The following is a 13599-nucleotide window of genomic DNA, read 5'->3' on the forward strand; positions in this document are numbered from 1 at the left end:
CCGGTTAGCTATAAACCGGCCGGTTCCGCCCTAAACCGGCCGATTTTTACCGGTTAGGGCTGTTTTTTGGGCGAATGATGGAGCAAACCGGGTTAGATGGGCCGGTTCGGACCGGCCAGGCCTCCAACCAGCCGGTTAGGCCGGTAACCGGTTTTTTCCACCGGTTTTTAAAACTATGGCTGATTCAAACCGGTCCGACCATTTTGAGGTAAAAACTGGTTTGAACTCACGACTTGAACCGTTTTTGTCCAATTCGGTACGGTAAAGTGATGTAGAACGTAAATAGTGGGGCATGTTTTACTTTTTTACTTTTAATGTTTGTCTTAGTTGGGCACTAGCCTAGAATAGGTGCCTAATATTCAAGCATATGGCCCTACTATTGCTATGCATTTCATGGTAATGTTAAATTCTCCTTTATCTTTCATTTTCATCATTTTACTTAAATTTTTAACATTACCATGAAATGACTCAGGATGTTTGAGAGTGGTTTTGACCTCATTGGATTTCATATGGAGAATGTAGAATTTTAGATCTCACTCAAAATCCAACAGACTTAACAGTTTTCCAGGATTTCAGGATTGGGGGGATTGCAATGCTACATTGGATTTTTTCACGTACAAGGGTATGGAACTAGTATTTAATCAAGAGCACCAAGCCCTCTATGTACCTTGATGTTAGTGGCATTGGTTGCTTAACTCCTCTATCATGAGCCTACTAAAAAAAATACCCATCACTCAAAGAAAATCTTGACTTAGAGGGTGATATTGATGACGAAGATCTTAATATAGGAAAATGATTTTGATGATACGTAGGTATTTGCTGTAGCATAATTTTTTTTTGGATGCTAGAGGCCATGAGGAGCTTGTTTTCTGATGTATTTTCGGTTTAGAGATGGATTGCACTCGGTGCTATTTTGGTTATGTGCACCCTTACATACTATATAAATCAGAACTTTTGCTTATTTGTGTATAAATGGTTTGGATTCATATGGATGCATGAATATATATGTTTTTCTTTAAAATTTGAATATTTTATGTGTTTTTAGTTGACTAGTTTTTTGGTCCATTTTTTTACCAGTTTTCGTACGGTTCTAACCGATTCCAGGTCTAGGGGGTTTGTTGGTTCAATAACCGGTCCAGTTCTGATAACTATGATTCTTGCAACATCTTTAAACACACCTGATTTCTTGGGTTAACAATCTTAAGTAAATTGATAATTTCCTCCCATTTTCTCACTCAACAATTTAGCTAGATTGACCCTTTAGGAATTCCCCCTGCGTTAAGGTAGTTTTCCCTTAGTCTGAAGTGTGGGAAAAGGCTACCGAGGTGACAATGGTTAGCCTGCTTGTTGTTCGTCTAGGCTCTCCCATTGATGATAGGACTTTTCCCCCTAGGGTAGAGTTTGAGTGATAGTAGAAGATAGATGAAACAAAAGGAATATGAGGGCAAGGGAAGAAACCTAAACCTCAATCAGTCATTTCCAATGTAGCATGTTGCTCCTCTATGGTCTTGTTATGCCTTTGTCATTCCTAATCTTGCAAAATATAACCTCTAGATGGCACCATGGAATATATACTCACACATAATTGAAATTAACATAAATAAAACCACAACTTACATACACGAGATACATTATCCTCCAAAGTTTGGACCTAGCTTGCTCACAAGTTCTTTCATTGATCATTGAACCCAACCCAAGTTGCAAATGGAGAGAGAAAATCCTTTATATAGGTTTGAGCTCTAACTCCTCATACAATAAAATACAATTTATTTTCCTAGATCCACTTTTTTCTATGAGGAATACAATAAAGTAAGACTCTCAACTATTGATTTTTAGTAGCATCGGATGTGCTCTAGCCTTGAAATTTGGAGGAGAAGCTAAGGCACATGAGATCTCCAAGACCCAGAAATCGTTTTGAGAAATTCCACCCAGATGAGGAGTTATTAAAATAATTAATATTTTTAATGGGTTCCTAAGTCTAAACTTAGGAAAATAAAAATATTAATGGGTATTAATAAAGATAAGGGTGAGAATCTTCTAAGAGACAAGGATCAAGTCTGTTTAATCTTAGCCGTTGATTAGAGACTTAATCTCGGTCGTTGATTCATCAACAGGAAAAGTATAAGAGAAGACTTGAGGATCATTTGGAGACTCACCGGCGAATACTCAATGTCTCTAGGAAAATCGATTCTCAAGTAAAGGAGATCGATTTCATAAGGAGAGTTGTAGGGTGGAGGAAGAGGAGGGCATCAACTGCAGGCAGTGACTAAGGAGGAGGTGACGCAGGGACAGTGGGAAACGGCGCAGAGAGAGACGCAATCTAGAGAAGAGACGCAACCCTCACGCAGGCAGACGCAGAGCCACTCAAAGCCACGCAGAGTGACGCAGACGTGACGCAGGAGTGGGAGCAAGGTCTCCAAAGTGTTAAAAAGTCTCAAAGGGAAAGTCTTAGGTGTTGTCTTTCAGTTTCTCCATAAAATCATTCCTTGTAAAAGCAATTGTTGCTAAAGATTAATAAAGCCCTCATCTGCTGCATCAGTGTTCCCGCATTGGGTTTTTCAGGGACAATTGTCCAAAACAACTATGTTGATGTGATTGGTTCTTGTGCATGTATTTTTCTCTGGGTAATTTTGTGGTAACTGCAGTAGAATTTATTTTGATATTTGTTGAAGGGATTTCGTAAATAACTTATTGTGAATAATAAGTAGGTGAAATAAATCAGTTGCTGCAGTAGAATTTCAGTTTAGAAAATTTCATATCAACAACTTGCTTACTAAAAGTAGCAAGAAGTTTGCTGAGATCTCAACTTCCTTCAAAGAAAATAAAATATTATTCTCTACTAACTAACTCCAAAAACTAGGGCAATAATTGTAAAATAACGGAGTTAGTTGCAACCTTTTTTTCCAAATATAGCCAATGAGCTAACAACTTCTTCAACTAATTCCCCTGAGAATGTGACTAGCTCCCAAAATGGTTACATTGATGATTGGACAATATGATTATCTTTAACATCCATTATTATTGTATTGGACTAAAACTAAATCTATTGTACAAGTTGTAGTGTTGGTTTTGTATGATGAGTTTCATTTTGGGTTTCTAGTGGTTTACATATTGTATTTTCGGCAACAACATTACAACAAACAAAGCCTCCATGTCAAGAAAACAAGAAATGTAACATTTCAATGGGGTGATCCTAGTGGCTATTGCTCTTATTCTTCTCATTTTTAAGGTCATCCCAATTTTTACATATTGTACATGGATTTCCCAGAGTCATTCAAGTCTAATGCTTCCACCATTCCAACCTCAAACATTTTGAAAAAAATCAGATAGTATTGACTTGGATTGGGTACTAAATGTTTGAATAAATTCTTATTCAATCACCTTCTTAACCTGCTAGTGGAGCAACGTGTGCATCTATGAACAAAATTATCCACATAGATCCATGGTAGACGATGAAGTAAACGGACAATATCTTCCACCTAGTGATGGACACCCATAACAGACAATGCAGTAAACCTTGCAATTTGCTAGGCTATAACAATTTTTTGAAAGCAATATGTCTTATCAATGATGTTTTCAGAGGGCCTTTGTTATTAAATTGTGCATGTGCTGAGACATTATTCTTGTTCAGTAACTTTAGCTAAATCATTGCTTTAGTACAAAAATTTAGTCCTAGATCTCATTCGAGTCATCTTCTTTGAAATGCATACTCTTTTCCAAGTAAATATCCACCATATGCATTACTAGTGGCACACGTATTTCATATCTACGCCTTCATAAATTTAGTAGTGTGGTTATGAGGGTTTAAACCAAAATCTCTATCCAAATTGGCATTCTATTTTATTTACAGTTTACAAATATCAAAAACATGAAAACAAATGGAGAGAGAGAGAGTACAAGTACCACACATGCTGTTACGACCGAATGTCAACGTCCCAGCTGGGGACAAAAATTTTGACTCCTCTCCTTGAGGACCCCACTGAACAATAGGTGTCGCTTCCTCAATGCCATAACCACTTGTCCATGTAACCACCATCTGTTTGTTCAGGAAAGAATTACTTTACCAAGTTACTGAAGCTCAATACAGGAAACTGCATTTTCAGAGTTTAAAACAGTCCAGAATCTAGACATCATTGTTCAAAATCATATCATTGTATCACAAAACTATATCGACTCATGAAGTTTAGAGAAATCCATCTCAGTACACTAAGTTTTATATACTTCCTGTTGCAGTACACATTATAAATATAAAATGATCCCTATATGCTATCAAACAATATAAGTCCACTTGTCCCTATAACTGGCATCCTCATATACTATGAATAATATTTTCAAAATACCACAAGTCAACCTGTCCTTCAGTAGAGACAACTGTATTTAATATTTACAAACAGTTTAACAAGATTTTAATTGTATCTCAAGACTATAGTAAATCATATAGCATCTTCAAACAAAGGCATTCTATTATGGTTGAGCTTAAAAATTTTCCAGAACAAATATTCAAAAAGAATTAGCTTGAAATGATTCCATTATTTTTCTTTTCAGATCTAACCAGAGAATAATTGACATGACTGCCACTCTTTTTGAATGAAATTTTTCATATTCAAAAGGAGACGATAACATGGCATATTCAATTTTCTTCCCTCGATGCAAAATACCATGACCCAATCTTGTGACAAAATGATATTGCGTGCACAAGCAATCTTTAACACATGCAAAAATTATCTAAAGACACACTTCCGAGAGTACTTTTCCACTTGTTTCTGCCCAAAGTTGCACCTAATAAGTGATAAGGCCTCAAAGCAAAAGAGAAACTTTAAGGGAACTAATAGAGGTTGTCCATTGTCACTACAACAATATCCTCTCTCACTTTAGAACAACTCTCCTCTGGAAGAAGGGGGGTATCACTAGAATAGGATCACTGAAGCTATGAAATGGAGGCTCAAGGAGATATGAAGAATTAGTTTTAGCAAAATGAAAATTGTACCAGCGGAAAATTAAGTGGATGGAGGACTGAAACTAGTGCCTATCCAGGTTAGTCAGATAGAGTCAAGAAAGGAAGTTAAGCAGGCCTAAAATAGATTAATGAGGTTGATGAGAAATGCTATTATAATATGCGAAATCCCATCTATGAATCACAAATAAGATTGCTAGAAATAAAAGCTTGTAATCCCTTACAAAGGTGCTCTACCTGTGCACATGTGTAACATATAAAGGGTGGTTTCGCTCCAAATTAACCATACGTGCTCCACCTTTCAATGAAATGGTATTGTTACCCACCACCAGTGGGTGACCCCTACAGGAGAATTTTCCTTCTAGATTTGTCTTCAGCCGGTAGCTAGCAACTCCTTAAGGCCACCTAATAGCTCGATGTACTTCTATTCTCCACTACCTGAGCTAGCCATTGTGAGCCCTCGCTCATCTGTCATGATTGTATGCTTGAAGGTGGGTCATCCAACCCCGAAGGTATGAATTTTCATTATGTAATTGGGTGTTTATGCTTGCTTTTCTTGGGCACACTTGGGCATGGATTAGTGGGGGGCTTTGGTGGAAAGAAATGACTTTGACTATACTCTTGTTTCCTTATCTTAGCTTTGGGCGTTAATCTTGTATCCTAGTCTATGGAATCTCCTTTATTGGCCATTAGCTTTAGGAGTGGCACTACATGGGAAACCTTGATTTTGGTTGCGTGGTCCCGCTTCCCGATACCATATATCTCACTTCCCTCCACTCATTACAAACCCTTTTCACATTCTCCCCATCTGGGTCCACATTTGTCCATTGGGTTCAGAAGGTGCTAGCCTCCCCCTCCCCTTGTTCACATCTTGGGTCGGGCCTGTAACTATGCTCCGAAGGTTGATGCAGCTAAAAAGAAAGATAAAAGCGTAATATGGCCACATACAACATGAAATGTACCACAAAATGCAAAAGATGGTCGAGACAATAAAATTTAGCATGTGGGCAAAAGCCAAACATGAGCTCTACCCCGTATCATTATGGTCATCACCTAGGTTCCTAGAGCCCATGTGAGTGCCCCTCTCATCATTAAGGAACCTATGATTTGTTACTTTTTGTAGCATCAGATTTGTTCTAGCCACGAAATTTGGTGGAGAGGCTAGAATACATGAGATCTCCAAAACCCAGAAATCGTTTCTGGAAATTCCACCTAGAAATGACTTAATTAGATTATTAATCAATTTTTTTTAATGTTTTCAAAGTCTAAACTTTGGAAAATTGGTTAATTAATCAGAATTAATTAAGTCAAGGTGAGAATTCCCTAGAAACTCACATGGATCAATCCAGAGATTTAATCTTGACCATTGGAATCCCAACAAGAAGATATAAGAAGGGATCGATGTGGTGATGGAGAATACACCAGAGTCACTTGGAGAATTCGATTTTCCAGAGTAGCAGCAGTCAGTTGCCGGAGAGTTCGAGCTTTAGTGAGGAAGCAGAGACAGTGAGGGGCAGAGACAATAAAGCTCGATGAAGATTTCCAAATCCAATGAGTGCATTTGTAGAGAGGCAGAAGAGCCACAGTGAGGCTGACGCAATGACTGTGTAGTAGCCTCTAAAGGCAGTTCGATTTGCAGATTCAGGAAGTCATTTTAGTGTTCCGGTGGTAGAAGAATTTTGCAGAGGTCGGGAGAAGCATTTCCAGAGTCAGTGGCAAATAGAAGAAGCAACTCAGATTGAGATCCAGGCCGTACGGATTAGAGCCCATGCAGAGGATGACACAGGGCAATTCGTAGAAGGTTTCAGAGGTCACTCTTGTGGGATGAGGAAAATTACTCACTAGTTTTTTTCCAAAATTTTTCTATGTGGGGTTGCCAAATTCAGCATCCAGATTATTGTACTTAGATTTCACTGCTGCATAGTAGTAAAACCCTTAACTGTTGCACAAGTTTTCCCAAATTTGGTTTTTCCGGGGACAATTGTCCAAAAATAATGGTGTCATTTTTTTGTGTGTGTGTGCTACTATTTTTTCCATTTCTAGCACTATTTTATTTCCGCAGTTTTGTTTGTGAAGGTTGCAATGTGATTTATTCAATATTTGTTGTAGCAAATAAATTGTTAAAATTAATTAACAATTAGAAGAATAATTTCCAGTTGCTACAATATGTAGGGCTCTAAACAATTTAATCAGATATTTATGCTAAACAGAGTATGAACCCTGCTATGGAGTTTAATCATTATTCATAACATCAGAATTCATTAATTTGTTGTTGAGTACCTACCTAGTTTGTTGTGGTTGAAGATGCTTCAGAATTGCTCCCACTCTCGCTCCCGTTACCAAAAGACCAAAACCTCCTAGCCAAACTGAGTACAACCTAGGTACTCAGTCCAGAATGCTTCTCAATTGATGCAATTTGTTCCCCTGTGCCCAAAAACTTCAAGAACAAACAAGGCTCAGTCCTTACTGTCTGTAATCTTCTGTTACAAATTTTCCTCCTCTCAACACTATGCTCCCAAGTAGCAAAAAGATCCCCTTTCAGTCCTACTCCCTTCTCCTTTTATTTCTTAGAACCACCGCTCATTCATCCTTCATTGCCTTGGTTGTGTGCCCCCTATCTATTATGTGGCTCCTCACAGTGAATTAAAGAGGTAGTCACGCTTTATTTTGACACTCATCACTTTATAAGGTTTTAGGTGATACCAAACTATATTACGTAGTCCTTTTTTTATTAAGATTTATTTAATATTTTATTATATCATACCTCTTTTAATGTTTAACATTTAGTTAAGAGTTACTTCTTTTATAACAATATAACTCCCTTTTAAACTATAATAATTTAATTTAGAACTTTTGGATAATGTTCTATGGTTACCTATTATGATGACAACACATACTAAAATACATATTCCAATATATTTTTGTGAGTTAGATATTTATTTAATATCTTCAACAATTACGTCTTTTATCCTATGCTTGGAATTTCTTCATAATTTAATATGACTACTAGTGCAATGTAGGCAATGCATGCATATGTAGCTATCATATGCATGCATCGTATGCATGCTAATAATTCACATTTCGTTTGTACTAGTAGATGGGTCATTACATACACCCCTCCTTCAGAAAACTTTGTCCTGAAGTTAAGATTTATATAGTATACCAATGATTATATAGTGTATTATTATTTTAGTAATTAGTATAATTATATAAGGATTATGTTCCGTGATTAAATATTTGTCTAATGTGAAGACATTTTAAATTTTTGTGTTTTGAACATTGATAGGTTTATAATTTTAATAGTTGAGCCTAGCCTCAATCAGATTCCCAAGCTATTCTAAAATCACCCTATCATTCCTAATCTCTTCCGCTCCCATCCTATCTGTCCTCTACTGGAATATGCCATGGCGTCAGCTATACTGATCTAACCATTCATAACCTCAAGGATGATAGCGTCGATTACATCGACCTATTTTTCCAGTAGGCATATGGCAGTCATCATCACATGTCTAGGGGAGTGTGACTCGCACAGTCCTCCCGTGACTCCAGGTTTTGGAGGATAAACTGTGGGTAATACTTTCACCCCTCCTAGTGGGGCCGGGTCAACACTATATCATGGAATCTCATTGAGCCTTAATTGTTCTTGGAGCTTTTTTCATCACATGGTCATTTTGGTAACAATGCTATCTGCAATGTAAACATTTTTCCATACATTATAACATATGCATCAATATATATATAAAATAAACAATTTTTGTATAGCTCATACATGTTATCTATGGTATAACATATTTGACCATATCCAAGTCATGTTATTAGATTTCATATTAAAATGTAATCATTCTTTTATCTCTATCTCATCGATCATGTCGACATGCATAAATGGAATAAAATTATAGCTCTCTCATCCATAACATGATTCATAATTTAGATTTCATAGCAAGGTTAATCAATTACTAAACTTCATATTGGTATCCATAATTCAACAATGTTAATTTAAATAACATATTTCATATTGGTATCCACGTCCCAGTAGAATTAAGCAAATAACATATATCGTGTTCCAATAACACAAAATTTCACTTTTTTTACATGTGATCATCTCAAAATAGTTGCAAGTATCTGATTTAAAGTAAACTAAATATATACAAAATATGGCTTTAAGTTCCTCAAATCTAACACAAATTGGGGTATTTCTGACATATGATCTCTGTATCTTCCCAGGTAGCCGATCCAGAGCTATACTTGTCCCACTGGACCTTAACTTGGTCTACCAGACAGTTCCTGAGTTATCGAACCCTACGTTTCAGTATACATAATGATTCGACCAAAATGATTCCCTCGTCCGATATCTGCAGTTCCTTCCATTGAAGGTTATGAGATTTGTGAGCTATGTAATGTCTTAATACAGATACATGAAATACATTATGAACTTTATGCAAGTGGGGTGGCAGTGCAAGACGATAGGTGACAGGTCCAACTTTTTCCAGGATTTTGAATGGTCCAATAAATCGAGGTGACAACTTTGTCCCTTTTCCAAATCGGATAGTGCTTTTATTTGGTCTGATGCAGACGAAAACCTGATCTCCTACTTCATAATTCCTATATGTTCTATGCGCATCCGCATAACTCTTTTGTCTATCTTGTGCCTCTTTCAACTGTTGCCTAATTTGTTTCACCTGTTCTTCCATCTCTTGAATTAATTCCGGTCCCACTATTACCCGATCTTCTAACCTGTCCCAACTTAACAGTGTTCTGCAAGGTCTGTCGTACAATGCTTCAAATGGAGGCATCCCAATTGAACTGTGGTAACTGTTATTATATGCAAATTCAACTAAGGGTAAGTACTTTTCCCAGTGTGATTGCTGATCCATAATGTACATCCTCAGCATATCTTCTAGTACTTGGTTTACCCCTTTCTGTTTGCCCATCAGTCTCATGATGATAAGCTGTACTTAAATTTAGTTGAGTTCCTAAGGTTGATTGCATACAAGTCCAAAATCTTGAAGTGAATCGTGAATCTCTATCTGATATAATCTTCTTAGGTACTCCATGAAATCTGATAATTTCATTTATGAATACTCGAGCTATGTCAGCAACTTCGTAAATATCTCTTATGGGAATGAAATGGACGTTTTTCATTAATTTATCCACCACAACTAGAATGGCATTGTGCCTTTGTGGAGTAAGAGGTAGCCCGACGATAAAATCCATAGAAATTATCTCCCATTTGGTCATAGGAATGTCGTGAGGTTGCAGGAGACCTGCTGGGTGACAATGATCAACTTTCACTTGTTGACATTCAAGACATTTTGCAACGAATTGAACAATATCGTGTTTCATGCCTGCCCAAAAGAAGAGTTTCTTTGTATCAACATACATTTTCTTTACACCAGGATGTGCACAATACAATGCTCTGTGGGCTTCCTTAAGGATGGTGTCTCGAAGATCCCCATTATCAGGAATGTACATCCTTCCATGGAATTGCAAAATTCCATCATCTTCTAATTCATATCCTTCAGACTCAATTCTTTTAGATTTTTATTATGGAGCTCGAATTTTACTTTCAAATACCAACTGTCTCTCAAGAGATGTTCCAGTACATGTTGCCTTACGTCTACTTTGATAGGTATGAGGGAAAATATTTGAGATCTTCTGTTTAAAGCATCCGCCATTATATTTTCTTTTCGTTTAATGTATGAAATTCCAAAGTCATGTTCACTTAGGAATTCACTCCATCGTCTTTGCCTAGCATTCAAGTCTCTTTGAATAAATAGATATTGTAGACTTTGATGATCGCTTTTGAGCATAAGCTTCTCTCTACTAGATAGTGTCTCCATATCTTTAGAGCTAACACTACAGCGGCTAACTCTAAATCGTGCGTGGCGTAGAGTTCTTCATGAGGATTTAATTTATTTGAGGCATATGCTATTACTTCTGTATCCTACATTAATACTGCACCTAGTCCTTGCTTAGATGCATCAATACACACAGTAAAATCTTTTTCCATATCAGGTACTTGCAAGATTGGTGCACTGGTCAACAATCTTTTAAGTTCAGAGAATGCTCTATGACATTCTCAGTCCATTCATACCTGACTCCTTTACACTGGAGGGTTGTGATAGGTTTTGCAATCTTGGAAAATCCTTCTACAAACCTTTGGCAGTAGCTGGCTAAACCCATAAAGCTTCACACTTTATGCACATTTTTCAGTATCGACCATTCCATGATTGCCTTTACTTTCTCAGGTTCTATTGAGATCCCTTCACCAGATATAATGTGACCCAAGTAATGAATATTTTTCTGAAAGAAGGAACACTTGGATAACTTTCCATATAATTGGAGTTCTTTGAGGAAAGATAATACTATCTGTAAATGTTCTTCATGTTCTTTTTCGTTTTTAGAGTAGATGAGAATATCATCTAAGAAGACTTGTATGAATTGATCGAGATATTTGTAGAAAACATTGTTCATAAGGTTCATGAATATTGTTGGTGCATTGGTCAACCCAAATGGTACCACAGTGAACTCATAATGCCCAAAATGTGTTCGGAATGCAGTCTTAGAGATATCGCTTTCCTTAATCCTTAGTTGATGATAACCTGATCGTAGATGATTTTTGAAAAGACAGCAACTCCCTTCATTTAGTTGAAGAGGTCATCAATTCGAGACATTGGATATTGATTATTTATTGTAGTTCGATTTAAGTCTCGGTAGTCTATGCATAATTGTAAGGAACCATCCTTCTTCTTGACAAAAATTACAGGAGCACCCCAAGGTGAAATATTGGGTCGAATGTGTCCTATATCCAATAGTTCTTTCAACTGAATTTGCAATTCTTAAAGTTTTAGAGCTGTCATTCTATAAGGTGTTTTAAATATTGGTTCTGTACCAGGTTTCAATTCTATTGTGAGATCTAGCTCTCTTTCGGGAGGTAATCCTAGTAATTATTTTGGAAAAACATCTGGAAATTCGGATAGTACTGGATATTGTTCTAAGGACGGTCCTTTCTCTTTGCTTACTTCTTGAACCACATATACCTAACAACCTTTTCTTAAACAACGCTTCATTTGCATCGCTGAGATGAAGTGTAAAGATATTTTTTTCTTAATACCTTGAATTTGGATTGTCTCCCCTTCATCATTTATACAGAGAATTGTTTTCCCATAAAAGTCTACCCATGCTTGATGAGCTTCTAACCAATCCATACCTATGACGAGGTCATAAGTTCCTAGGGCTGTGACATAAACTTTTAACTTAGTTGAACAGATCCCTAAATCAATTTTGCATTCCTCCACACTTAAATCTACGGATTGAAGTTCTCCTGAAGCCATTTCTACCTGTCTGAAATTGTTTTGCTTGCAGGCTACCAACCCACATTTATTTAATGCATATGACGAAATGAAACTATCAGTGGCACCAGTATCAAATAAAATTTTGAGTTTTATGCCATTAATAATACCTGAGGATTCCACTACAGTGGACTGATGTGTTGCTTGGTTGTTGTTGACTATATCATGGATTCTATGATTGCCTTGGGTATTTGACGATGGCTCTTTTCATGTTCTATGCATTATACTTGACGAAGCTTCTGAACAATCACATTGAAAATGCAGTCCTCCACATCCCCAACAATTAACCTGGGGTGATCCCCTTGAGTCAAATTGCGAGTTTCTAGACAAGGAACTTCGTCCTCTTGTGCCACTTCCTCTCGTGTTTCTTCCTCTATTAGCAGTTCCTCGAGATTTCCATGGACTTTTGTTTGATGATTCAGCAGCTATGGTATTAATTGTCATGGGAGCTCTTGCTCCTACTCCTCTTGGGGTAAATCTATTACCATAAGGAGGTGGTCTCGACATACTTCCCCTGAAGATGTTTTGGGGAGTCTTTTCTGGAAATCCTGGCTATAGAGGTTCTGTTGGCCTGACATCTCTTTTTATCCCTAGATGCTCCTCTGCATAACGGCCACATTCAACTGCGTCGGCTACTGATGATGGCTTCCACATCCTAACCATGGCCCTGATGCGAGGATTTAATCCATATACAAAGCACTCAGCTTGATGTTCATCAGTACCTAGTAATGAATATATTTCATAAGCTCCATAAACCTTATCTCATATTCCTCCATTGTTTTGTTACCTTGAACTAGCGTATCAAAGACCCCAGCTTGCTGCTCTTGAAAATATGGAGGTAAGTACTTGGTGTGGAATCTTTCCTCGAACAACTCCTAGGGAACATTATCCGTTGTGAGGTGTAATTGTTTTTCTAGATTTCCCCACCAAATCAAGGCACTTTCCTTTAACTGAAATACGACAATTTTCATCTTGGAAGTAGAAGAGTACTCTCTTACAGCAAAACATTTGTTCATTCCTTCTAACCATGCTTCAGCCCATTCTCCAGCTCGTCCTCCTGAAAATTCTGGGAGTTTAAATTTTTGCAACTCCCTAGAAATATCTTCCTTTGCTTGTCTATAATCAGAACCTTTGGACTTTGCCTGATTTATTTCTTCAAGTTGAGGTTGCTCCTCTTTGGTATTAGCTATTGACGGTCCTTTTAATGTTTCCAAAATGGCGTCCAATGGGCGCATTATAACGGTCAACTCAGGTGCTGAAGCGATTGGTGTCGATGATGGTCTCGGTGGTGGT

The 13599-nt window shown here is 37.3% G+C and overlaps 1 protein-coding gene across 4 annotated transcripts in view; it reads right to left on the bottom strand.

Moving 5' to 3' along the window:
* LOC149137965 (putative inactive purple acid phosphatase 27) overlaps positions 1-13599 on the bottom strand; it is a 357459-nt gene that overhangs the window by 110916 nt on the left and 232944 nt on the right. For all 4 annotated transcript variants that reach the window (XM_089453021.1, XM_089453020.1, XM_089453018.1 and 1 more), the window contains one exon: positions 3904-4036. In XM_089453021.1, the coding sequence (XP_089309147.1) occupies positions 3904-4036 (133 nt within the window). The remainder of the gene's footprint in view (positions 1-3903; positions 4037-13599) is intronic.

Source organism: Pinus tabuliformis, chromosome X (genome assembly GCF_031772625.1).
Source record: "Pinus tabuliformis cultivar Carrire ecotype Pingquan chromosome X, CPIR1, whole genome shotgun sequence".
In the NCBI taxonomy this organism is placed as follows: Eukaryota; Viridiplantae; Streptophyta; class Pinopsida; order Pinales; family Pinaceae; genus Pinus; species Pinus tabuliformis.